Here is a 24,459-nt window from a genome sequence, read left to right on the forward strand (position 1 = left end):
GATGTGTGTGTGTGTGGCCTTGGACTCTGATTTTATGCTTGTTTTGTCTTATACTCTTCAAAATTTCTCATGTAACTTAAATGATCACACTGTAAAACAAATAGTGTAAAATACATACAGGAATATACTGCAGCATAATTGTGCTGGTCACAAGATAACTAAAGGTTTATTTTAAAATGTTCTGAAGATGGGACAGAAGTTGAATACCATCTTGGGGACGGTTGTTATTGTCTTTTGACCATGTCAGGGAGTCTTCGTGGTAAGAGTGGAATGGGGTTGATGATCCTCCTGTCACCCCCTCCTTTCCTTGCATCAACTCCACAGTCTTTGAAGCACTAATCTGCGTATGTCTTCTGGCTCCTGGACCTAGAACAGCATCTGAACTTGAATACTTTCTCCAGGAAAACTCTTTTCTCCCCAAATCCATGTAGTCCTAGGAATCTTCTGACCTTGAGAAATCAAGAATTCCTGTTCAAAGCAGCCAGGCATTGAATCAGGCAAATAAGGCTAGGATGTTTCTGTTTGTTGCTGTTGCCTCAGAAGAATGACAGTGATGAGGCTGGGTACCCCAAGGTCCCTCAGTGCTTACCACTTGAGGAAATATGGCTCTGGTCCATTTCCATGTCCTAATGACTAAGTCTGATTCCAGTTACTTTCTTTAACACTCAAAGTCCTGGCATTTCAGGATGGTGACCTGGAAGAAAGCCATAGGTCTTCCAGGATTTTCAGAATTACACCTGAACAGAAAGATCTCTTTTATTTTTGTTGGTGTGAAGGACCAGGATTCTTAACTCTTGTGACTTAAACTGGTTTTCTTTTTTTAAAACAAGCAGCAGTTTGGAGTGCTGAGTCTCAATGTGAAGTCAAAAAGTGGTGAGCCACTCATCTGTCTGGAGCATGCCCAGATTGGCCACCTGCTCTAACAGAGATGAGGAAGGACATGTTTCTATCAGTGAAAACTGACCTCCTTAATCCAGGCTTCCTGTCACATTTGCTAACAGGCCAGTTGGCACAGGTGGCATCTAAGGACCTCAGCCCACAAGAGAAATGGAATGTGACATGTTTTGCTGCCATCAGCACTCCCAAGGCTGATGGGGTAAATAAGGAATTGGTTTTTCTTATAAAAGAGATGAATATGATGGCAAGTTGAGGTTAAAAAGATGGCAAGGGAATAGCTGGCTGGCTGGCTGAGCTGAGAGGCTTCCAGGGTATTATTGTCGTCATATTATTGCTAACAACAACTGCCATTTATGAAGGGCTTATTAGGTGCCAGGCAGTGTGCTCAGTACTATGTGTTCATTCTTTCTCCTAATCCTCACATTCTTTGAGATAGGGCCTGTAGCTACTCCTCCTTTTCTGAATAAACTGGTTCAGAGAGGTTAAGGAGCATGCCAGTGTCTTCGGCTTTGCCAATGCAGAAATTTCTGTGGCTCTGTCTACTGGAGTTAACAGGTTCTAAGTTTCTTTCTTTCTTTTTAAAAAGATTTTATTCATCTGAGAGAGCAAGTGAGCATGAGAAGGGGGAGGGTTAGAGGGTTAGAGGGAGAAACCAAGTCGCTGCTGAGCAGGGAGCCCAATCTGGGGCTTGATTCTGGAATTCTGGGATCATGACCTGAGCTGAAGGCAGATGCTTAACTGACTGTGCCACTCAGGTGCTCATTGATCTCATACTATTTTCTAACATTTACTATGTGTCTGGTGCTAGTAATAAATTGATATGGGATGGTTCAGTCAGGACTGTTTCATGAAACGAGAAGACAACTCAAATTGAATAGGTGAAAGTTAGATTTACTGGCTTGCAAAAAAGGTCCAGGGTTAGTTTAGCTTCAGGTATGGCTAGACCCAGGTGACAACAATGTCTTTAAGGATTCTCCTTGTTAGTCCTCTGTGCATGTTCCATTCTGACAGGTGATCTCCTATGGTAGTGAGGTTGTTACCAACAGTACTAGACTTGTAGCCTTACAGTTCTAAATTCAGTGAATTAAAAGCAAAAACAAAAGCCTTTCTCAGTTGTTTAAACACCCCCACTCTCTCACCTATCAGAATTAACATAGTTTGTATAAGATTGGTTTGGCTTATATCCTTTCCGTTACCCCTTATCTAAACACCTTCACCAAGAACTGCAGGGCTCTGGTCGGTCAGTCAGTTACAGGCTTGCCCTGGAGCCACAGGTAGCATACAGACAGAAAATGGAAGAGGGAAAATCAAAAGAAGTGAAGATGGGTAGTGGGAATACAAAAGCAATAGGTGTCCATAGCAGTGGTAACTCTGGGAGTGGGAACTCGGGGCATCTGAGTAATAAAGCCAACTGATTAATTTCCGATGGGAGATATATGCCGTTTCATGGTGCAGCCAGTCTTCCACCTAGGGAACTGCACTTCTGTTAGTCCAGCTAGTCCAGCTAGCAGTCCAGGCTCCCTCAGTAGCATAAAATTAGAACAATGGAATAAGATGTTCCTAAGAAATATTCCTGACAAAGTGTTTGTGGGCAGATTAGTTTCAGCTGTGAAGGACAGAAAACCTCAAATACCAATTATGTTAAGAGGATAGAAGTTTCTCTTATAAACCACGTCAAGAGGTAATCAGTGCAGACCTGGTATGGTGGTTCTTCACACACACCTCCTTCTCCTTCATGGTCCGACTATGACATGCTCAGGTTTTAACCTCCAAGCCCACATTATACTCAGCTGAATGGAAGAAAGAGATGGGCACACACTTTTAAGGACAAGTTGCAGCAGTTGCTCATGCCCCATTGGCCAAAATGTAGTCAGTGGGTTATACTTATATGCGAGGGAGGCTGGGAAATGTGTTTATTCTGAGAAGAATAGATACAGGGAGAAAACCAATCTTTGTCAGAAAGTAGCACCCCAATGTATAGCTCTTTGCTGTAGAGTGGCCTATCCAAAGGCTAAAGACCAGTCACCTGAAAACCAAGCACCTTCAAAAGGCAACTCTAAGGGGTGCCTGGGTGGCTCAGTGGGTTAAAGCCTCTGCCTTTGGCTTGGGTTATGATCTCAGGGTCCTGGGATCGAGCCCTGCATCAGGCACTCTGCTCAGTTGGGAGCCTGCTTCCTCCTCTTTCTCTCTGCCTACTTGTGATCTGTCAAATAAATAAATAAATAAAATCTTAAAAAAAAAAGGCAACCCTAAGTATGTAAGACCTAACTAACCATTACTCTTTGTTCTTTTTATCACTCTTCTATTAGCATATTCTAATGAGAAAATGTCCAATTGCAATTTAATTGTTTCTTTAAAAATATTTAAATTTAGAAATGAGTAAATTTTCTTAAAAAAAAAAAAAGGTGTGTGCTTCCCATGACTAGTGAAACAATGCCAGTATATATAAAGTATTTAGTTTCCTTAAACTCTTCAGTTTACTCCACAGTTTACTCCAGAGTTTACTCTGTGTCCACCTTTCATGATCATTCCTTGACATATTTGTAGGTTTTATTTTCACCAAAATGGGTTCACAATATATGTTACTCCATAACTTTGTCTTTTCACTTAAATATATCATGGACATGCCACAGATTAAGACCTAGAGGTCTGACTCATTCTTTTCAATAGCTGTATTAATACTCCAGCTTGTAGTTGTCCTATAAATGATTCAATCACTCCCTTTGATGGACTGTCAAGCTGTTTCCATTTTTCTGCTACCACAGGCCATGTTATAGCAAACTTCTTGCATTAATGTCCTTGTATCTCAGTGCTTTTAGTTCTTTGAGATTCAATCCTTCGAAGTGGAACTGCTAGGTTTAAAGATGCATTTAAAATTTGTAATTGCGGGACACCTGGGTGGCTCAGTTGGTTAAGCAGTTGCCTTCGGCTCAGGTCATGATCCCAGCGTCCTGGGATCGAGTCCCACATCGGGCTCCTTGTTTGGCAGGGAGCCTGCTTCTCCCTCTGCCTCTGCCTTCCACTCTGTCTGCCTGTGCTTGCTCTCACTCTCTCTCTCTCTGACAAATAAATAAATAAAATCTTTAAAAAAAAAAAATAAAATTTGTAATTGCTATGGCCAGATCACCTTTTTAAGACTGCAACAATCCACATTCCCACCAACACTGTACAAAACTTTTTGTCGCTGTTTGAAATTTTGCATGATAGGTGACCTAGGGGACCCTGTTTTGATTTACATCTCCCTGCCCATGTGTACACTTGATCTGCTTTCATATGCTTATTGATTTGCCAGGGAGAAAAATGGTTTGAAGTATGGACTCAAGAGTCAAACCACTTGAGTTTGTGTCATATCACAAAACACGTGACCACCTATTGCAGGACTTGGACAAGTTACTTTATTTTTCTGAGCCTGTTTCCTTAGCTGTACAACAGGGATAATATTACCTATCTCCAAGGGTAAGTTGTATTAAATAATGCTTATAAAGTGCCTGAAACAATGTCTAGCACATAGCAAGCTCTAAGTAAGTGGTTAGTGACAATTATTGTTGATGTTTTAGATTTCTTGAGTTGCCTATTGGATGTTCTTTATTGGGATGATTGTTTTGTAGTAATCATTTTGTAGGAGCTCTCTGTATATTAATCATCAATCTGTCTTATGTTGGAAATCTTTCATGTGTCTCTCATGTCTTTTATAGAATCAAGATTTGTTTTCCCCAAATTTGTTTATGTAGTCAAGTATGTCTACAATTTCCTTGAGAACTTCTAGATTTTGTTTTGCTTATGGTCCCCATTGTATGATTATAAAGTCTCCTAAAAATTCTTCCAATATTTCATTTTACCATTTGAATTTGCAGTCCCTTTAGTATTGTCTATGTTGTGAGGCAGGAATCTTGTTGCTCTTGAGGCACTTACTGTAGATCTATTCATATAGCAGTAACACATATCAGATTTAATTTAGAATCTTCATGAAAAGAGAAACTTGGAATCCTGTTCTCATATGAAATATTATAGGAAACGCCAATATACAAAATTTGAGCTGTTTGAAGTGGTGAAAGGCTTGAGTCAGATAATGAAGAGCCTTGTAAACAAGTATAAAGTTTCAGAATAATAGTTTAGATTTTATTCTGAAACAATGGGGGACTGTTCAAAGGTCTTAGGCAGGGGAGTAACACAATCAGATCTGGGTATCAAAGATTACTCTCGTGGCTCTGCAAAGAACAGATTACAGTAGGACAGCAGTAGAGGCAGTGACACTAGAATGGCATCCTAACAGTCCTAGCAATAGATACCCTGGACAAAGCTGACAAATTGTAGATTGTTTTAAGGTATATTTACATGATACACCTTAATGACTAATATGGATGTTTGGGGTGACAGAAAAGAGAAGGAAGTGACAATAATTCCTGTGTTCTAGTCCATGGAGGGCGGAGCCATTTATCAAGAAAAGAACACTAGAAGAAAGATTTTGAGGGGAAAATGATGGGGTCAGTGTGAATTATCTGTTCATCAAGCAAGGGGATATCTATATGACAGGTGGACATTCAGATCTCAAGCTCAAGAAATCTATCTGGGCTGAAAATAGGAATCCGAAATTACCAACATAGTTGGAAACCAAAGCCATAGGAATGGGGAATTCTTCATAGTAGGCGAAGAAGACCCAAGACACAGGAGGGACACTGAATCTGTTGGCCTCCTCTGACTGTAAGTTAACAAAAATTGGCCCTGGCTACCAGGCCTTTGTATATGGTTGTAAAGGGATACTGTTTACAGCCATATATATCATGATGTCTGCACAGCTGATGCAATTTACTGGAAGGACAGCACGGCAGTTTACAAAAATCTTAGAAGCTTAACATTTAAGATAATCAGGAATCTGGGTAACTGAGGAAACCTCAGTAACATGAACTCAAATGTCATTTACATATTATGTTCTGGTAGCACGGGAGAGGCGCAGCTTCACAAAATGAGCTGCTGTTCTCAAAGGAGGGGGTAAAGACACCTGTTGGGTAAATTCAACCGCCCATTACGTTCTATCCCTTTGCTGCCCAGGACATGCATTCTTCAATGTGAATAATTTTACAAATACTTCCGTTCAACATACTGTAGAAAATGTTTTATTCTTCTTCCCAAGGTGAGAACTTAAAATTTCTGGGTAATACTGTCCTTTTAGTTCTTAAATCATACCTTGCATATGCATCTGTTAGCATTTTTAAGCATCAACACACCTGTATTAGTGAGCAGATTACTGCCTGTAGAATGGCTTCTTTATCCATTTCAAATTGTCCTACTGTCAACAGATACTTCGATATCCACATTTTGCCTCAAGAGGCACATGCTTCTGAATGACAAGTGAGAAGTATCTTTACTGACCCCTTTGCCAATATAAATTGCTTATTCCCACTACCCTGGGATACAAAGCAAGTTTTTGTTGCCTCTAGTTAGACTCAATTCCAGACCTTCCATGTTTCTAAAGGTCTGAAGCCCATTTAACTCTCCGGTATCAATTTCTGTTATCAGTCATTTGGCTGTAAGCAAGAGAAATCTGCTTTGGCTAACAAATGAAAAGGGAATGTATTTTAAGGATAAATGGTAGTCTACAGAATCAAAGGAAAATTTGGATAACTAGGCCTTCACAACCAGAACCAGGGCACCATGGGGGATGTCCTTGCACCAACTCTGGTATAGTTTCCTTGGGACACTACCATCAAAATGACTAACCTCCTGATTTTGTTTGCATCACCTCTCTCGAGAATCATAAGTTTTGGTGAGAGGGGAATTTTGATTGGACAAGCCTTGGATCACATGATCAACTGGGGAGGTTTACAAGGCTTTAATATATAATGTACAGTTCCACTAAAACCTCAGAATGGAAAGGAATATCATTTCAAACAAAAAGTGGATATTTCTGGGGTGCCTGGGTGGCTCAGTGGGTTAAGCCACTGCCTTCGGCTCAGGTCATGGTCCCAGGGTCCTGGGATCGAGTCCTGCATCCAGCTCTCTGCTCAGCGGGGAGCCTGCTTCCTCCTCTCTCTCTCTGCCTGCCTCTCCGCCTACTTGTGATCTCTGTCAAGTGAATGAATAAATTCTTAAAAAAAAAAGAAGTGGATATTTCTCATTGAAGAAAAGGGGAAATGGGAGGCAAAAATCAATGAATGGCCATTACACTAATATTTAAATGATGGGGAGAAGAAAACTATTGACAATGGAGCAATAGCCAGAAAGGCAGGAAGAAAATGAGAAGTGTCACAACACCTAAGGGAAAAAGAGTGTGCCAAGATAAATAATGGAAGCGGACTGAGCTGCTGTAAGTTTAGATTATGTACTAGACTTAGCAATAAAAAGGTCACTATTGAACTTGTGTTATCAAAATACTGAAGGATTTCAAAGAAAACATGATTTTTTTTTTCCTTCTACCTACCTAATGTAAACACTGCAAGAGGTCTTAATAGATTAGTATCAGTTAAGAACTGGAGTAATCTTTGATGAACACTGACACTACGATACACTGATTATAAAAAACTCAGACATTTAAAGAGATATGCTTGAAAAATTAAGAATCAATTATTGAGTTCCTCAAAGAAGGTGCAACCTTGTCAGCTTCACTAATGGGAAGACAAATATATTTATCTAAATGTTCACTAACACGAAGATGGGTATTTTAAATTATTTGACTTACAGTGGTAACTTGCCAAAGTCAAACAATAAGTACTAAATTTAATTTTTAAAATTCTTTATTTTTAAATAAAGTTTAAAAGTAATATGAGTAGTGGAAAATATTAAAATACAGAAATGTATAAAGTTGAAAGTCTCATGGAATCTACACTATTTGAAGAAAGCCATTAGTAGACTTTTCTATACATCATAAAACACAAATTTTTAAGTGAGTTCATACTATATATTTTTCTACCGTTTCTCTTAATATATCATGGCCGTTTTCCCATGTTCATACACAATAAATGTATTTTATCAATTTTAAAAGCCATGTAGATTTTCTTATATGGCTGAACCATGTGTTATTTAACCAATCCTTTACCAATAAACATTTAGGTTTTCTTCTATATTTTTCTACCATGTATTTCTTATGCTTCTGTAGTAACTTAAACATTGTCACTTCCTGTTTCATTTTGTCTTCTCATCTGGAAGACTTCAGTGTGGCCATGACCTCCAGTTTAATAAATACTTGAATCTGTCAAATGTCAATGTTGGTAGACAGTATACTAGTCAGAACTGACTCAATTTTAAGCAATAGAAACCCAACTCAAAGTAACTCAAAGCAAAAAAGGGTATTTATTGGCTCACATAACTGAAAAGTCCATAGGGATATACTAGCTTCAGGCACGGTTGGATCCAGGGGCACAAACATTGTCATCAGGACTCAAGTCTCTCCATCATTTGGCTCTGCACTGGCTTCATTCTCTGGCTCATTTGATATGGTGGGCCCTGTTGGTTTGAGCTTTTCATACTACAAAGCCAAGCAGCCTCAGTAAAGAGAGCGTCTGAGTTTCTCCTCCACAGTTCAGTGAAAGTCCTAGGGCTGAGTATCACTAGACCAACTTGGATCACATGACCATTCCAGAATGAATCTTTATGGTGAAAGAGATGAACGATGCTGGTTCATCAGGTCTGAATTACATGTCCACCCATGAAGCTTAAAGTTAGGCCAGACTGTCTGAATCATGTGGACTGAAGATACGGAAAAGTGGTTCCAAGGAACATCACAGTTGTTACAAAGACATGGAATGGATGCTGGTCAATCAAAAACAATTGATGTCAATACTACCAGATACTGAAAAAGTTTTTAGTCTCTGTTCACTAACAGCTGGCATTTGTTACTTTCTTGATAATAAATGTATTCTGAAAACATCATGAGGAGTTAAGTTTGTCCTGTACTCAGGAAGCTTGTAATCCATTTGAATGTAATAATTGTGTCCAATAGCATGCTTTGGATGATGCAATAGTGTTTCAACAGAAGTAAACTCAGTGGTCTTGAATCTGAGAGCTCAACCATCTTGCTGACATGATGCTGGACAAGCCTCCCACTGGCAAAGTTCTGTGAGGCTACTGAAGTCAGTGGTAAGTTTCAACTTCAGTGGAAACCTTTTTCTGTTCCTTTAGTCCTTTGCCAAGGTGAACTGGTAACATTTCTGTCACCTCTGTATTACTGCAGAAGAGAGAAATGGACAGTGCTTTCAATCTGCTGTAGTCTTTCAGATCTGGTAGAAGGGGTCTCAAGTGCTGAAAATGGTGACATATACACGTGTAGAGGCTTACTCTGCACTTAAAAAAAAAAAAAAAGGGGCTGCTGGTCACGTGGTATACAGCATGGTCCTTCCAGTTGTGAACATTAAGTTCTGGGGTTGGGGGGCGGTGGTAAGATGCAAGCTGCTTCTATTCAAAACTCCTTGGGTGGAACTGAGTGTAAGACAGACTGGTACCAGTTGGTAGTTTTCTCAGGCACAGCCAGTCTGATTGCAACATGTCAAAAAAGGCATACAAGGGCTGAGTCTAAACATGCAAATAGGTACCTTCATCAGGGCTAGCCACACCAACAGCCAGGATGTGATCTGTCAAAATGGGTAGACTGATGTTGAAGCTCTGTGAATTAGTTTTTATCCTGAGTACTCCAGGGTCATTCCTTAGGATTTGCTCTGGATACCATTTTCTGACCTTAAAGGGTCAGCCAGGTATAGCAGCTTTCATTTTTCTGTTTATCTGCCCAAGAACTTTCAGCTCAATAGAAGGCTATATTCTCAATTCAGACTTGAGGTTCTGTTGAGGAGTCTATGCTACATCTGGGAATGACAAGGTTGGGAGGGCCAGGTTCATGAAGGTTGGCCCTACTCTCTTTGGTAATCAAGTCTCCATCTTCTGAAACTCTGCCCATCTCTTGAGAATCAGTTTATAAACAAGGCCTTAGATTGGTTGGCTGTTGCTGCCAAAAGACAGATTAAGATCTGTGGCAGGGAGAGAGCAGTTAAGATCCTAGGTTTGAGTTTTAGGCTTTCTTCATTTTCAACCATCAATTCTGATACACAGCATACATTAGACTCTTGAACAGATGATCATCCTCACCTTAAGCCCCTCATTTTGACTGCATTTGACAGGATTAAAGGGAATGACTGGCAGTGTAGATCAGTGTCTTTTTCTGTAAGTACAGAAGAGAAAATCGAGCTGACATTTTGAAGGTAGTAAAAAAATGGAGTTTGTAGATAACTTATGAACAAATAATAGTTATATGTACAAGCAAGCTAGTCATTAGATTTTTATTAGTTGAGGGTGCACAGGCCTTGTTTGATGATTTGTAGACAGAATCATGTAATCAGGGTTAGTCTAGAGAAAAAAAGATACAAAGAAACCATTCCCAGCATTTAACCAGTGCATTCATTAGAGTACAGTTGAGGACAGCTGACCCTTAAGTAGACTGTGAAGGATGGGACTGAGATTTTTCTCATGACACAAATTGACGTCTACTTGTTTAACATGATCTGGTCTGGGATTTCATGAATTGAATCCATCCTGCAGAAACAGATTAAATGTCTTAATGCCTGGGTGTATCTCAGAGCAAGGAATGTCAGCCACTCTCAGTGTAGAACAACAGTATGGAGACAGATGAAATTCCATGAAAACATCCACAGAGACAAGACACTGTGGTCTTGTAACATTAGGAAGAAGCTGCAGGAAGCTCTTGAGTGTACGGATTAAATCTTAGCTGTAGGCTGTGTAGATTTTCAAGTCCCTCTACATTTCCAAAAACAAGGTTGATGATCAGCAAGCAAGCTACCATGGCCTGGTCAAAAGGCCTACCTCCAAATATCCCTAACACCTGTAGCGGATGGTACCAGATATCAAAAGATCCATCACAAAAGAATACCTCTCACTGGTTAGAAGAAAATTTTCCAAAGGATCGCATTTAAAATCACATACATGAGAGAGGATGTTCAAAAACAAGTCTCTTGTGGATCAGGTGTTACATGTAGTTAGAGTATTCATAATTTTGGAGCAGATATGCTAATAATGGAGGAAATTTTTTAAGGTTATTAGCTCATTTATCCTGGAAACAGCAGTTAAACTGAATAATAACCAAGGAGCAGTGTAACTGTCATAGGCTGAGTCACAGTGACTTTAGTTTTGAGAATAAGATGAATAACTAGGTACCCTTTTAGGTAATGTTGCCAGAATTTCAGTTCTACTTTCATAGTTAATGGTTATCCCTTGCACACGAAGTAGAGTACCATGGCTGATGATGGGAGGTCCAATGTACAAGTTGGTCTAATATGGCCTCAATGAGGCATCATCAACTTTAGTACCAGCTTCAATACCTGGCGATTCAGGTATCCAAGGAGGATCAAGACTTCAAAGTTACGTGTTTCAAGTACCACTAGAGCGTCTGGTGTTTGTTAAAGCAGCTGGGTAAGGGGGTGTGTCAGTGTAGAGTACACATGAATTGCTGACTATATTGAATCCCAGGAATCACTGACTTGAAATCCATCTGGGGTTACAGGGCTGCTAATCTAGGTCCATTTGATACCACTTTCAGCCCATATGACTACTCTGGGGGGTGAGGCAAAGATATGCCCATCTTCTTGCACTTTTCTGATTTTGCCCACAGTAAATATTCCTAAGAATATGCAGCATCAACTGAACATGGACTGGGATGGGTAGAGATACAATCAGAATGCCATTCAGGCTGCACATGTTGTCTAGGGCAGTGGTTTTCAAACTGCGTTCTGAAGAATTCTAGGTGTTGTAAAAGTCTCCTTAGGGGTCACCATGGTGGTAAAGGAAGATGCTTGTGGCAGGTTTCAGGCCCCCCACTCCTGCTTCATCTACAGCAGCTTCTCTTTTACTCTGGGCTTCCACATAGTTTTCATCCAAAGGGCTTCATGGTCACAAAGCCTTTGGAAAACCAATGATCTAAGAATAAGTTGTTCACAAAATGCTGAAATACAAAAAATAGGTCACAGAAACCAGAAACTGTGAGCAAAGCCTGTGGTAAGCCAAGAAGGTGTCTTCCTAGTCATTCTTTCCCTAATGTGGACCACATTACAGAATGATGAAGTTAACATTCAAGTTTGCTATAAATTCTGATGGCTCAAATTGGGTTTTTGACTATCAGAGAACAGGCTATTGGCTTTAAGTGACAATAGCACTGGATTTTTGCAGTCAACATACATCTGCAAAATGCATTCCATTTCTTTGCAAATATTATCCCAAGTCCATGGCTAGATGACTTCCCTTCCAGCACTGGTATGATCTCAATGGGCCACAACTCAAATTCTAAGAAAATATTTCCTATCATCCCTCCTCCCCCTTTTCTCCATCCTTCTCCTCCTCCCTTCCCTTCCCAAACTCCTCACCAGAGATTTCAATGCCTTTGAGCTAGATTTACAGCACAATTCTAACAGAGAAGTATATTGCTAAATGTCATGGAACCCATCCAATTTGGGGTGCAACATTAACTTTTCCCCATTCCCTTCCCATATGTTCCTACAAATCCTCTAGCAGTTCCTTTAACAAAAAGAGAGTTTAACGGTCAAGATGTAGGACTCTCAGATGATTAAAGACCTACCAATTCAGTTACTGACAAGGTAAGAAATGGCTGGGGGGCCGCCTTCAAAGATGCTTTTTACTCCTGGGTCCCCAGGGCAATCAGGAAGCATTGGCTATACTGCTTTAAAGCAGTTTCCCCATTCCATTTAAAGGAATGCTGTGATAACATTCTGTGTTTGATTAAACTTAGGACACACTGGGCTAAACAGCTCAATGAGGCTCTTTGTTGCAAGCCTTCTGAGATCCTTTAATACATGACACTGAATCAGGGGAGGGAACATATATTTTTTTACAATAAAGGATTATGGGAAATCTACGTATATATGTTATGAGTATGCATCAAATATACATACACACACATATATGAACAGCACTGCTCTAAAAAATAATGTAGGACTCATGTTAAGTACATGTTTGCGGGTAGAGGACTATAGATAAGACATTGATGTCTAGTAGTTAATAAGACTTAGGGGAAAAAAAAAGGACAAAACACGAACAGGAATCTCCAGTTAATTAAGTCATTTGGGAATTTAGGAAAACCATGTGAAAAACAGATCTAAAAGTAGCTTCATGTTTCATATTACAGTCTTATCATCAGATGAACGTATGCCTTATTGACAAGAATAATCTATCACTATGAAGAACAGTCCGCTCTTAAACCTTAGGGGTATTGCCATGGAATTCTGGTCTAAATGCAGCCATCACAAGATTATACTTACAAAATACTGGCTGACTAAGGGAACCACATCAGGAAGGTGAAAAATTTTCTGGGGTTACCAATCTCCAGTCATCTTAACACTGCAGGTGAAGTAGAGGCTAAGTTAATTCCATGGAGAGAACTGGACTGGGAGTCAGAAGGCCTGACCTCTACCACTTTGTAGCTGTATCACCTTGGAGAACCTTTTAAATTTTCATTTCGTTTGCAATTTACTGTGTTATTTTGATAATTGAGATTATTTTGATAATTGAGATTAATGCATGTAAAAGTGCTTTGAAACTATAAAGTGCTATATAAACATAAGGGATTACCATTATAGGTTCTACCTGGAAGTATCAAGAGTCCTTTTCTGGAATCTGACTGGAGCTTTTTGAGATGCTGTTAGGTAAAGGGTTTCCTTAGTAGAATTTCTTAAATTTGAGTGAAAAGTTCTGGTTCCTGAGTAATCCCAAAGATGCTGTGAGTTCACTGTGCCTTTGTTTTAATCCCAATATCTGCTGGTCAGAATATCTGCTTTCTATTCAGTAGGCTACTTATAGACTTGAAGTGAAAAGAATAAGATCCAGTGACCTAGATAGGATCCTAGACACTTCATGAATTTCAATCATTTGAGATTGTGGGGTATGGTCCAATGCCGTTCTTGAAAAAGATGTTGTCATTCTTCAGTGTTGGTAACTAAAAAATCCTCTGGTCCAAATTTATTTTGTGTCTCTGAAGGCTTTAACTGAAGAAATGAAATGCACACTCAAGGAACAAACTGGGTCTTCGTTGTGATAAAATAGCTTCAGCTACTTGGCTTAAACAGTCTGACTTCACTATAAAGGGCTGTGCTGAATCTGGGTGGAACAGGACAGGAGTGGAGGTGAAGGCCACATCATGATGGCTGAATGCCTCTTGGATCACACTGGTCCACAGGAATGATGTCTTCTTCAGCAGTAAGGTGAAGGAATCACTGATGGCAAAAATCCAGGTACCAGATCTGTAGGCTGATGGAACAGTACAAGGAAGGTGGTCAGAAGGTCCAGGTGAACACACTCAGCAGGAGGCACAGGACTGGAAGGGACAGGAACAAAACAGGTAAGATAACAAATGCATGGACTTAGAAACACAGGGACTCTAACACCAGGGTTTGTTGTCAGCATATCAGCTGCCTGATGGGTACTAATTCTCGATAAGCCTAGCTAAGAAGCAGACAAATTTTACTGGGAGTAAAAAACCTTTCTGATTAACAATTAGTAATGATAAGAACAGAAAGAGTTCTCTGGGAGGGACTGCTTCCTGACTCTTGAGAACAAACTGTCTTAGGGAAGCAGCAAAAAAGAATTGCCCTAGATCTCATAATCTGGGGGAGTAATCTGTATTCAGGCTGCTGAGCAGTGCCTGACTGGGGAGAAAGTAGTCCCATTGGTAGCACAAGAAGAACTGAATTTAGGTTTATACACCAACACCAGAGATCTTGTCCTTCTTCCTTTTCCAATGCTCTCCTCGAATTATCTTACGATCTTGTACTTTTAAAAGCTGTTTTTAACTTTCATTTTAACAAGATTCAATCTTGTGTGGGAAAGAACAAGGTACCTAGAGAGTACGACCCTGGTATTTGCACCTTTCTGTTAATGCCCTATGCAATGTATCAGTTTCTCTTCATGTCTGAGGGTTCCCTACATCTTTTAAAATTTAGAAAAACAAAACAAAAACAAACAAAATGAAAAAAACAAAAAACAAAAAAACCACCAGGAAACACAGAAAGAAACATGACTCATAACCAGTGATCTTTTTCCTAATCACGAGTAATTAAGTTACCACGAAGCAATTAAGCAAATGCTTAGTCTCTTTCGATAGCCCACTCTCTAAATGACTCCTTTCTATGAAAGGCTTCATCATATGCATGTAGTACATGTGGGCAAAAATCCTTAAAACAAAGCCCTGGATTTCAAGGGGCTTGCTATCTGGAAAAAGAGCAAATACTTGCAAATGACTACTTTACAAGGTATACTACGCAAAGATAGCTAAAAGGTAAACAACAGGATATACAACTTAAGTTACAGAGACTCGGGGAGTAGAGAACATTTGACTGAGGAAATGGCAGTGTTCTGACAGGTGAAGAACCAGAGAATACATTCCAAAGCACAGCATGAAAAGGGCAGAGATGGTAAGTAAAGAATGAGGCATTTTGGAAAATGGCAAGTACCATAGTTCACGTTTGATGAAGTGTTGCTAGAGTTTGCACTGAAGGTCTGGCAGACACTCAGGTCTTCAAATCCCAGTAATGGTGCTGGTGGCAGTGCCTGCTCAGTTGCTGTCTCTTCTCAAAGCAAGGTCAACAGCCCCCACGTTCAAAAACAAAAATACTGAGCTCCAGAGTTCTTGTCATATCCTGACACACTCTTCAGGTCCCAGATGTTGAAAATCTGGCAATCTGGAGCCCATGCTGTGGCTACACAGAAAAGCATCTGCTCCAGCTAGTGCAGAACACGGTAGTGAAACCTTTTTGGCCTCGTATCCTGGATATCTCATGTTTTGTCATAGAATTTCAAGCTTTGAGTTCCAGTTTTTTTTTTTCTCCCTTCTCCTGAAAAAAGCATCTTATAAGATTGCCACAGTCTTAAGATTCTTTTGAGGTACATCCAGATAATAACAAAAGAGCTAAAAAACCAACACATTTTTCTCCAAAACAGTCATTTTTCTGGAAGTGAGATCATTTGTCTCTGCCCTTTATGTAAAAGGAATAGTCAATTGATTTTCTCAGACATTTGTATGAAATAGCAAAACAGATAAACACCTAACCAGACAAAATACACATAAATGTGTTTATGTTCACTTGCTTAGAGCTGTACCACTGGTAAGCACCACTCCACAAAATGAAAATGTTTGAAATCCAACTGTTCAAACATTTCTATAGTGTTTGCTGGACAATGGCCAGGAATTTGATAAAAGCAGCTGACAATTAACAAAGGAGCAATCACTGGCATTTTGGCCATCTTAGTAACACACTTGCAAGCAAATAGAATACAAAGCCAGCCAGGAAAAAGCTAAGCATTGAAACACTTCCAAATCTACTGATTTTGAAGTTCAGCAGAAGTCATCATAAAACTCTTCAGAGAATGTTAACCTTCAATTAATAAAGATAAACCCCCAAACATCTTCGGGAATTCCATGCCTGGTTTAGTCTGTTCCAGTGAGCCAGCTTGCTAAAAATCCACCTGCACCATTAGTTAGCTGGCCTTGGCAGCACCATTTAAAAATAAGCCTGCTCACTACCAACCGCACAAAAGATATAAAATAGAAGCAGGTAATGGATGGCAACCATGGTTGTGGAAAATGGTCAATGAAAGAGAAAGGTAGTCAGGTACCAGTATAAGCAGCAGAACACTAAGAATTGCTGGGCAAAAGATTCAACAGGCTTCTTGATATTAGAGAACACACCCATTTCTGGTTTTAGCTGCTTTATGTGGGGGGCCATTGAACCATACCAACTTGTCAGCCACCCTTCAAGCACCCTATGGTAAAAAGAAAGGACTCAGAATAGAAGCCAAGCAGTGGAGTGTTGTTACCCCAAATATCCATTATGCATAGAAACAGCTCACATATCCCAGGGATTCAAACGGGCTTCAAATCGGTTGTGAAGGGTCCCAAATGACATCTAGGCCTCAGTTTCCTCCCTGTGGCATAAAACAATTGGAGTTCTTAACTCTTCTGGGTCACAGCCCCCTTTGATAACTTGCTGGCGATGGATCCTCATTCCCCCCAAAATGCAAACTCCCACTATTTCTGCATACAATTTCGGGGAGTTTGGGGTATCTCCAACTTCAATCCAAGGTTCCCAGGTTCAAAATCCAAGAACTGGGCAATTGCTAACTTTTCTTATTACAACTCAAAAAAACCCCATTACAAACAATAATCATCCCTTACGTACACCGACGCTTTATACTTTACAAACCGCTTTCAACCCCACAAACATTGATAGGCAGAGGAGGAAACTGAGGCGCCGACAAATTACAGAGTGATTTGCCTAAGGTCACTCGGCCAGCTGGTGGCTAGGCCCGGAAGCAAACCCAGCTCTTCCGACTCCGGGGCTTGTCTCCCCACCCCGGAGCTGCCGCCAGAGCTCCCGCCCCTCACTAAGGGGGCATAAGGAGGAAAAGGCAAAGTAGAAAGCCCACCACCAACCATCCCCCGGCGCCCTCTTGCCCCCCCAACTGGGTCCTTGCAGGCCCCGAAGGGTGGCGCCAGGCCTCCAGGCCAGCCCCGGCCACCCCCGCCTCCCCGGCCGCGCCAAATCCCGCCGCAGCCGCCGCCTCCCCGGGAGCGGGGCGGAGCAGCTGCCCGCCGCCGCCGACCACCCGGACGACTCCTCGACGAATCGCAAACGCATAGGCCGCCGCCCGAGTTCTGCGTACGAGAAGAAAGACGCGGCGCGAGCGCCAACGGCCACCGGGCGCGCGCCGCGGCGGCCGGGCCTGCGCCCCAAGAGCTGGATGCCAGAGCAGGAGAAAGAGCCGCCAACCGATCGCTCGATCGACCGCGCGCCCGCTCCTTCGCCCTACCAGACCGGGGAGGGGGGGAGGGCGCGCCAGGGCTTCTTCGAGTTAGGGACCTGACTCCCCGGCGACGAGACAAGATGGCTCCTCCGGTCCGTGCCGCAGCTACCGTCCCGGCTGCGTCGCTCGGCCCGCCCCCGGTACTGTTTCTTTAAATGGCGGAGAGGGTCATGAAAGCAGGAAGAGAGGCGCGCGCCCTCACGTGACAGGGGCGGGCCCGGCTAGCAAGATCCGGTCACGTGGAGGCCCGCTGCCCGCCAATCAGGAGGCGTCGCATCAGGGCGGGGGCGGGAGGAGCTGCGGCTCCGTGATTGGCCGAATGCGCCGCGGATGCCTCGGGGGCTTGGGGCGTCGGAGAGTGCGCGAGGCGGCCGGGGTGGTGTGCACTAGCGGAGACAAAGCGGTGGCTGAGGTGGCTGTAGCGGCTGCGGCAGCGGCGGCAGAGCAGCCCTAAACGCCGAGTTCCGTGGTGCTGAGTCCTGTCATCCTTTTATCCAGCGCGGCGCGTGGGCGGCTGGTCTCGCGGCGGCGGCGGCAGCGGCGGAGGCGGAGGCAGCACATGGTTCCAAGAGCGCGCTGCGGTTGTTGGGTTCCAATTCCGTGGGGAGGGACAAAGGCAGCTTTGAGCACCGGGCAACGCCCTGTCGGGTTGTGCGCTCTCCACACAGCCCTCGACCCGAGCCTTGAAAGCTGGGACTAACTCCTCTGCGTGAGGAGGAGGCGGCCTCGGAAGCGAGGCCCTGGTGGGCCGAGAGACGGAGGCCTCTGTCTGAGGGAAGTGGGGGGAGGGGCGTTGCCCTCTTCAGGTGATTTGGGCGGGTCAATTCTGAGGCATTTTTGTGGGTCAGTGTGAGGTAATTTGACCCATTACACTGAAGAGATTGGGACTGGAGCAGAAGCTAGGTTGGGTCTGGGCTTTGGAAAAAGGAATCGTCATCAGCGCTTAGGAGACCTTTCAGTTGGGAGGTTGTGAAGCCGGAATTAACGCCATATGCACTCCATCGACTTCATGGCCGCCAGCCTGGGGCCTATTTAAGAATCCTGGAATCATTGGTGGTGAAGAAATGGGTGACTGCTCAGTTTTATGACAGAAGCTGGTGAATTTCCGGATTGGTAAATTTTCTGATCGGAAATTTAGAGGAACAACAAGAAAAAAAAGCTTGAAGAACCTTGAAGATGGAGAAGTAATAAAACCTCCCAACTCCAGTACCATCTACTCCAAGACCACATTCAACTCCTTGAACTATCGCAACTTAATGCTAAAGCTCTTTAAAACTACAGATTTACAAGTTTTTTTTTTTTCCAGAATATTGCATCACAATTGAGAAGATAAAAACTTAAAGGAGAAATCAGTTGTAGTTTTAGACACCTCTTTGAATATATTTTGGATAGATACTAGGTAACCTTGTTTAACAGTAAGGAGCACAGACTTACCAAACCTTTCCTGGAAGGAATCCTGGAAAATCTATTCCATTGTTAAGTTTATATTTCCCAGTTAGTGGGTGAAGGACTGGAGATCTCACTGCACTCATGGCTTTCACAAATTACAGCAGTCTGAATCGAGCTCAGCTAACCTTTGAATATCTGCATACAAATTCGTAAGTATCTTTTAGGTGCCACTGAGGTCACTGCTAACACATTCCTTGATAATACAAAAATCTTTTTCCCAGAAATCTCTGCTTTTTTACTTTTGGGGATGTATCACTGGATGAGTCTGGAGCTCTGTATTGAAGAACTGAGATCAGTGAAATATTTGTTGCTAATCCAGAAGAATATGATCTTCATTTGTTGGATCAAAATATATTTGATCAAATGCAAGTTTTAGTTTTTGAAGTCCATATACATTGAATTGTTTCATTCAAGGGTGTGATAGAAATCTAACGACTACTCTTCTTTGGATCGCCTGAGTTGGACTATTCTAGAATCAACTGTTTCTCTTTAGTGACACCAGCCAAAACAGTTGGGTTATAATAAGTCTGTTTTTTCCCTAATAAGAAAAAAAAAGGAATGAAGACCTTTAAATGACAACTTGTGAGAAGAAATTATTGGTTTCTCTTTTCAGCAAACAGTTGGCTTTATCTTCTTGGGAAATTCGTACCTACATCTCATATAGATTTTATATGCTAAGCAGGAAATGGCAACTTGTTTAAACTCAAAATTTAAATAGCCTTTCCCCAGAATGTGTGCAAATCACAGAACACATGTATTTATGGTTGAGTTCATGAAGAGATTATTGTTACCCCATGTTGACCTGGAATGTTTTAGGGTTAATTCTTATGCCCACTCTCTTGGAAGTAATTCAGTGGGATCATAACCACATAGTGTTTTAACACATTCGTTTGTCACTTGAGTTGAAGGTAAGTATTCTACCGTTTTAGTACCTGGAGAAGTGATAAGCTACATAGATGGCCCAGAGATCTGAAGAACCACTTTAAGGGCTGAGGATACAGACTTCAGTCATCTAGTAATAGTGAAATGACTTTAAGTCTTTTATGGGAAAGGAAAATATGTTGTGATGAGAGTCTGTAATTTTTTGTTTGCTTTTTCCAATCGAGGAAATAATATTTTTCTGAGTAGTGAAGTGAATTCCCAAATAGTGATAGCCTGTTTTTTTTTGTTTGTTTGTTTAGGAAGCGTATTATTGAACTACAGTGTTTTAGAGTAGCTACTGTAGGTGCCATTTAAGTGAAGTCTCATGCTATGGATGATGAATCTGAAACCCAGTTAGATAAGGTTGTAGATAGGTTTGTGTAGCTAGTTGATAACAGTCTTGGGTAAAATCTTCAGTATCCTTTTTTATATTTGAACTGCCATGTTTAAGAGGCAAACATTTGGAGACCGCTTAGATGATTGTGTTTGATAAATGGTTACTTCATTTCTGAATTGTGGAATGAGAGGCCAAATTTGGAATGACAGAGTCTGTGATAACTTTGGAAGACCATGAACAGGACTTGAGAAATTGGGTGGGTTCTATCTTCCCCCAAAGACTTTATTTAATGATAAAATAGTAGTTAAAACAGTTAATTGCTTCTTGCCACCTTCAACATGTGTAATCTTTATAGTAACCTTGTTGGAGTAAGGAGTATTCCTATTTTGTGTTTGAGGAACAGGCTGAGATTGAGTTATACATGCCAAAAGTTATACATCTGCTAAGTGGCACATTTCACACTTCAAGATTTAAGGCAATAAAATTTATTTGGCTATAAGGGTTAGTGTCTTTAACCATTAGGCAGTACTATAGTCAGATTTACCTTTAAGGACTTGCTTTCCTTCTAAAGCAAAGGGTTTACTTCTTGTTTGGAAAGCCTATTAAAGTCATCTCAGAAGTCTTTAATTTGAGATTCTGGAATATTCTTTTGCCGTTTTACTAATAGGTAAACAGAACTAAGGTAAAGAACTGAGCTCTAGTTAAGTCACTTGTTTAAAGTGAAATTGGAGAATTTTCTGTGAATTTGACTTACCATACTGAATTGGAACCACCTGCTTGCATGACCATTTGAGGGTTGGATGTACCATTTTGGAAGCTTTAGATTGTCTAATCTGAATCAGACCTTTGAGGTTGTCTACTTTTGAATGTGTCCCATCCTGCCAGAAGGAACTATGAACACTAGAATACTGTGATAAGTTGGTTTATAGCCAATTTCAAGATTATTTATTGTGGTGGCATGACTGGAAGTTCATTTCTAAAAGCAGTTTTGTTTTTTTTTTTTAAAGATTTTTCCTTTATTTATCTGACAGAGATCGCAAGTAGGCAGAGAAGCAGGCAGAGAGAGAGAGAGGAGGAAGCAGGCTCCCTGCAGAGCAGAGAGCCCGATGTGGGGCTCGATCCCAGGACCCTGGGATCATGACCTAAGCCGAACGCAGAGGCTTAACCCACTGAGCCACCCAGGTGCCCCCTGGAAGTTCATTTCTAAAAGAAACAAGTTTTTAAATTTTCATAAGATGTGACATGTTACTCCTAGCGATGGTGGGTAGATCTTCTCTATGTTAAGTGATGCAGTGTTACCTTTAGAAATGGGAAGATTTGTGTCATAGTACCGTCTCCTTTGTTCTAATTTTTAAAAACATAAGACTATAACAGGATGTTTGACATCTATGATATTGCCATATTGTGAATTATGAAAGCTATGGCCCTTTGCTTACTGTCCATGTAATTTGAACTTGCAGGCTGAACCCAGGTAGGCTAGAAGAATAGAAATCAATGTGGTACAATGCAGGGAGCATGCATGGGCTTGGGAGCCAGCCAAGTTTAGATTTGCCTGCTTCCATGCTGAGTCTTTGGGCAGGTTGAGTCTTAGTTTTTTCATCTATAAAAGGGGGCTAATCTGATCCTTGGTTTCTTCATCTATAAAAGGGGGCTAATCTGGCAGTTTGAGGATTATGTATAATGTTTATAAAGTACTTAGCTCATGCATGGTACACGATAAACATTGAATAGATGGTGATTATTGTTTATTGTTTATTCAATGTATAATAATTTATATAAACCAGAAGTCCATCAGTGTAGTAGCTTGCTCTTTGGTGGTGGTCATTAGGCAGATACATTCTTAGTAAATTCTGGAGCATTTATTGAAGACAGTAAACATCTGTCTTGAGAGGGTTTTTTGGGTTTTTTTTTTTTTTTTGAGTTTTTTTGTATGATTAGGGTAATTGTTGATGGTTATTTTGGTTACATCAGCATTAAGATTTAAAGCAGGCCTGGGAAATTCTCATGATAACATGAAAGTTTAGGCTACTTTTTAAAAAATACAGGGCGTTGCTAGTATGAAATGGTAAGTTACGGTTTTTAAATAAAAGCAGTTTTATGCTGTTAGCTGCTCTTTCGTGGTAGGTTTTGTCTACTAGTAAAAACTTCCTGAGCAATCTAGATGCTAGATTCCAGATATAGTGGTAGTAGTGATGTTCCTTTTTAATAAGGTGTGTATCTTACATCACTGCAAATACTGCAGTGGTGTAGTGGTCTGATAGAAAGTGGTCTGATAGAAAGAGGCTTAAGATTACTGCTCTCTGTGTCTGTTCCTGTTGGCACATGTAATAAATTATCTTGGCAATATGATAGTTGTGGTTTGTTTTATCTATGTATATAGTGAATATAGAGGAAACTGTCCCCCCTAGAGACTTCATATTTTTGGGGATTTAGTTGAAATGTAGGTTCACACTCTAAATATATTAAAGCCATTTTAATGTAAAATGGATGCTCTAGTTTCTCATCTTTATTTTCTAACAGTCAAGGCAATTAACTGTTGTCAGCATCTCCAAGAACACAGCAGAAGCTATTACTGTATATGGACTTGTGGATAACCTGTTGGTTTAAATTCAGGTTGAATATAAATAGGGACACTATTTTCCTTATGTAATGAGTAGATTTACCCATAAATTTGTTACTGGAAATGCTGAGCTGCAAAACTATTTTGATCATGACACAAATGGTATAAAAGTCAATGGAAAGTGAGAGTTTGCTAAAAATCCTTGTCTTTTTTCCAGATGGTTGACCTTTCTTGGATAACATGCAAAGAATCTTTACATCTGTGAAAATAATTTTCTTTGATATTTATTCAAATACATGTTTCAAATGCTAGCAAGCAATGAATGGGTCTCTCTGAATAATATTTGAAAAAAAGGGGGGAGAAATTATGTCGGTATGTTTTTGGTTCTTTAGATTTTTAAGAAATGTTTAGAACTCTGATGTTAAGAGTTTATTAGTAGGACCCATCAATTAGTTGAAGGTCCAGAGAACGTAATGGGTGTTGCCTCTGACCTTCCCAACAGTTGTCACAAAGACCCCTTTTATGATGTGTCAGTACATATCACAAAAGTATCCCTTAGCTACATTTTATTATTTTTTAAAGATTTTATTTTTTATTTATTTGACAGAGAAATCACAAGTAGGCAGAGAGGCAGGCAGAGAGAGGGAGGGAAGCAGGCTCCCCGCTGAGCAGACAGCCCTATGTGGGGCTGATCCCAGGATCCTGAGCCCAAGGCAGAGGCTTAACCCACTGAGCCACCCCAGCGCCCCCCTTAGCCACATTTTAGCGATAGCTGTTAGGGTATCTGAAATATGTATGCGTGGAATAGCATTGACACTCTGGAACAGCGAAGGCCATTTGGAATGTTTTCTTTACATTCTGAATTTACAAGGCACATTTCTAAACATTGTATAGAAAGCAGTGAAAACTTAGCTGGAGATACTCTGTGCTTGCTGTTTGGAGATCTTACTGAATTCTAAATGTGTGTCATTTTCATTTGAAGCAGTCAGAAATAATGTATGACTGAGAAGCAGTTGCCTTCATTTTTTATTTCTTTGCCCTGATGGCAGAGGGTATCAGAATTAGTTTTGAAGATTATTTATATTCACTGTTTTCACTACCAAGGCCAGTACTTCATTCTTTTTTTTTTTTTTTATAATTTTTTATTTGGCCAGTACTTCATTCTTAAACATATTTATTCCAAAGATTCCTGAATACAAGTTGTAGTCCCATTCTTATTATGGTTGTATTCTTTTTGTTGTTGTTATAGGAGCTATATTTCTGAATTTCCTTCATTATAGTTAAAGTACATGTGAGAACATGTATATAGTTAAAGTACATTGTGAGAACAATGAGAAATTTACGTAGAATTTATTTTATATCTATCTAGCTATCCTTAAAAACATTTAGAGTTTAGAAAACTAACTTAAACTCTAAGTTTCTAAGCCATTTCTAATACAGGAAAATGGTTTAAAGCTTGAGAACAAATGTTAGATTTGCTTTTTTTTTT

At 40.7% G+C, this 24,459-nt stretch overlaps 2 protein-coding genes across 6 annotated transcripts in view; one reads left to right on the forward strand and one right to left on the reverse strand.

Moving 5' to 3' along the window:
- Window positions 1-8,167: 8,167 nt before the first annotated feature.
- On the reverse strand, window positions 8,168-18,264 carry TUG1 (taurine up-regulated 1). The gene is made up of 5 exons (XM_059138985.1): window positions 18,160-18,264; window positions 17,943-18,089; window positions 17,813-17,852; window positions 15,354-17,744; window positions 8,168-14,218 (listed from the first exon to the last, which is right to left on the reverse strand). Exons 1-4 carry the CDS (start codon window positions 18,262-18,264, stop codon window positions 17,284-17,286), a joined length of 753 nt encoding a protein of 250 aa, XP_058994968.1. The 3' UTR covers window positions 8,168-14,218; window positions 15,354-17,283.
- MORC2 (MORC family CW-type zinc finger 2) overlaps window positions 17,755-24,459 on the forward strand; it is a 42,070-nt gene continuing 35,365 nt past the window's right edge. For 3 of the 5 annotated variants that reach the window (XM_059140098.1, XM_059140099.1, XM_059140100.1), the window contains exon 1: window positions 17,755-19,301. In XM_059140098.1, coding sequence (XP_058996081.1) covers window positions 19,234-19,301 — 68 coding nt within the window. In that variant the 5' untranslated portion in view covers window positions 17,755-19,233. The remainder of the gene's footprint in view (window positions 19,302-24,459) is intronic. The other 2 variants (XM_059140102.1, XM_059140101.1) reach the window with 2 other exon arrangements.

Source organism: Mustela lutreola, chromosome 11 (assembly GCF_030435805.1).
Source record: "Mustela lutreola isolate mMusLut2 chromosome 11, mMusLut2.pri, whole genome shotgun sequence".
Lineage (NCBI taxonomy): Eukaryota > Metazoa > Chordata > Mammalia > Carnivora > Mustelidae > Mustela > Mustela lutreola.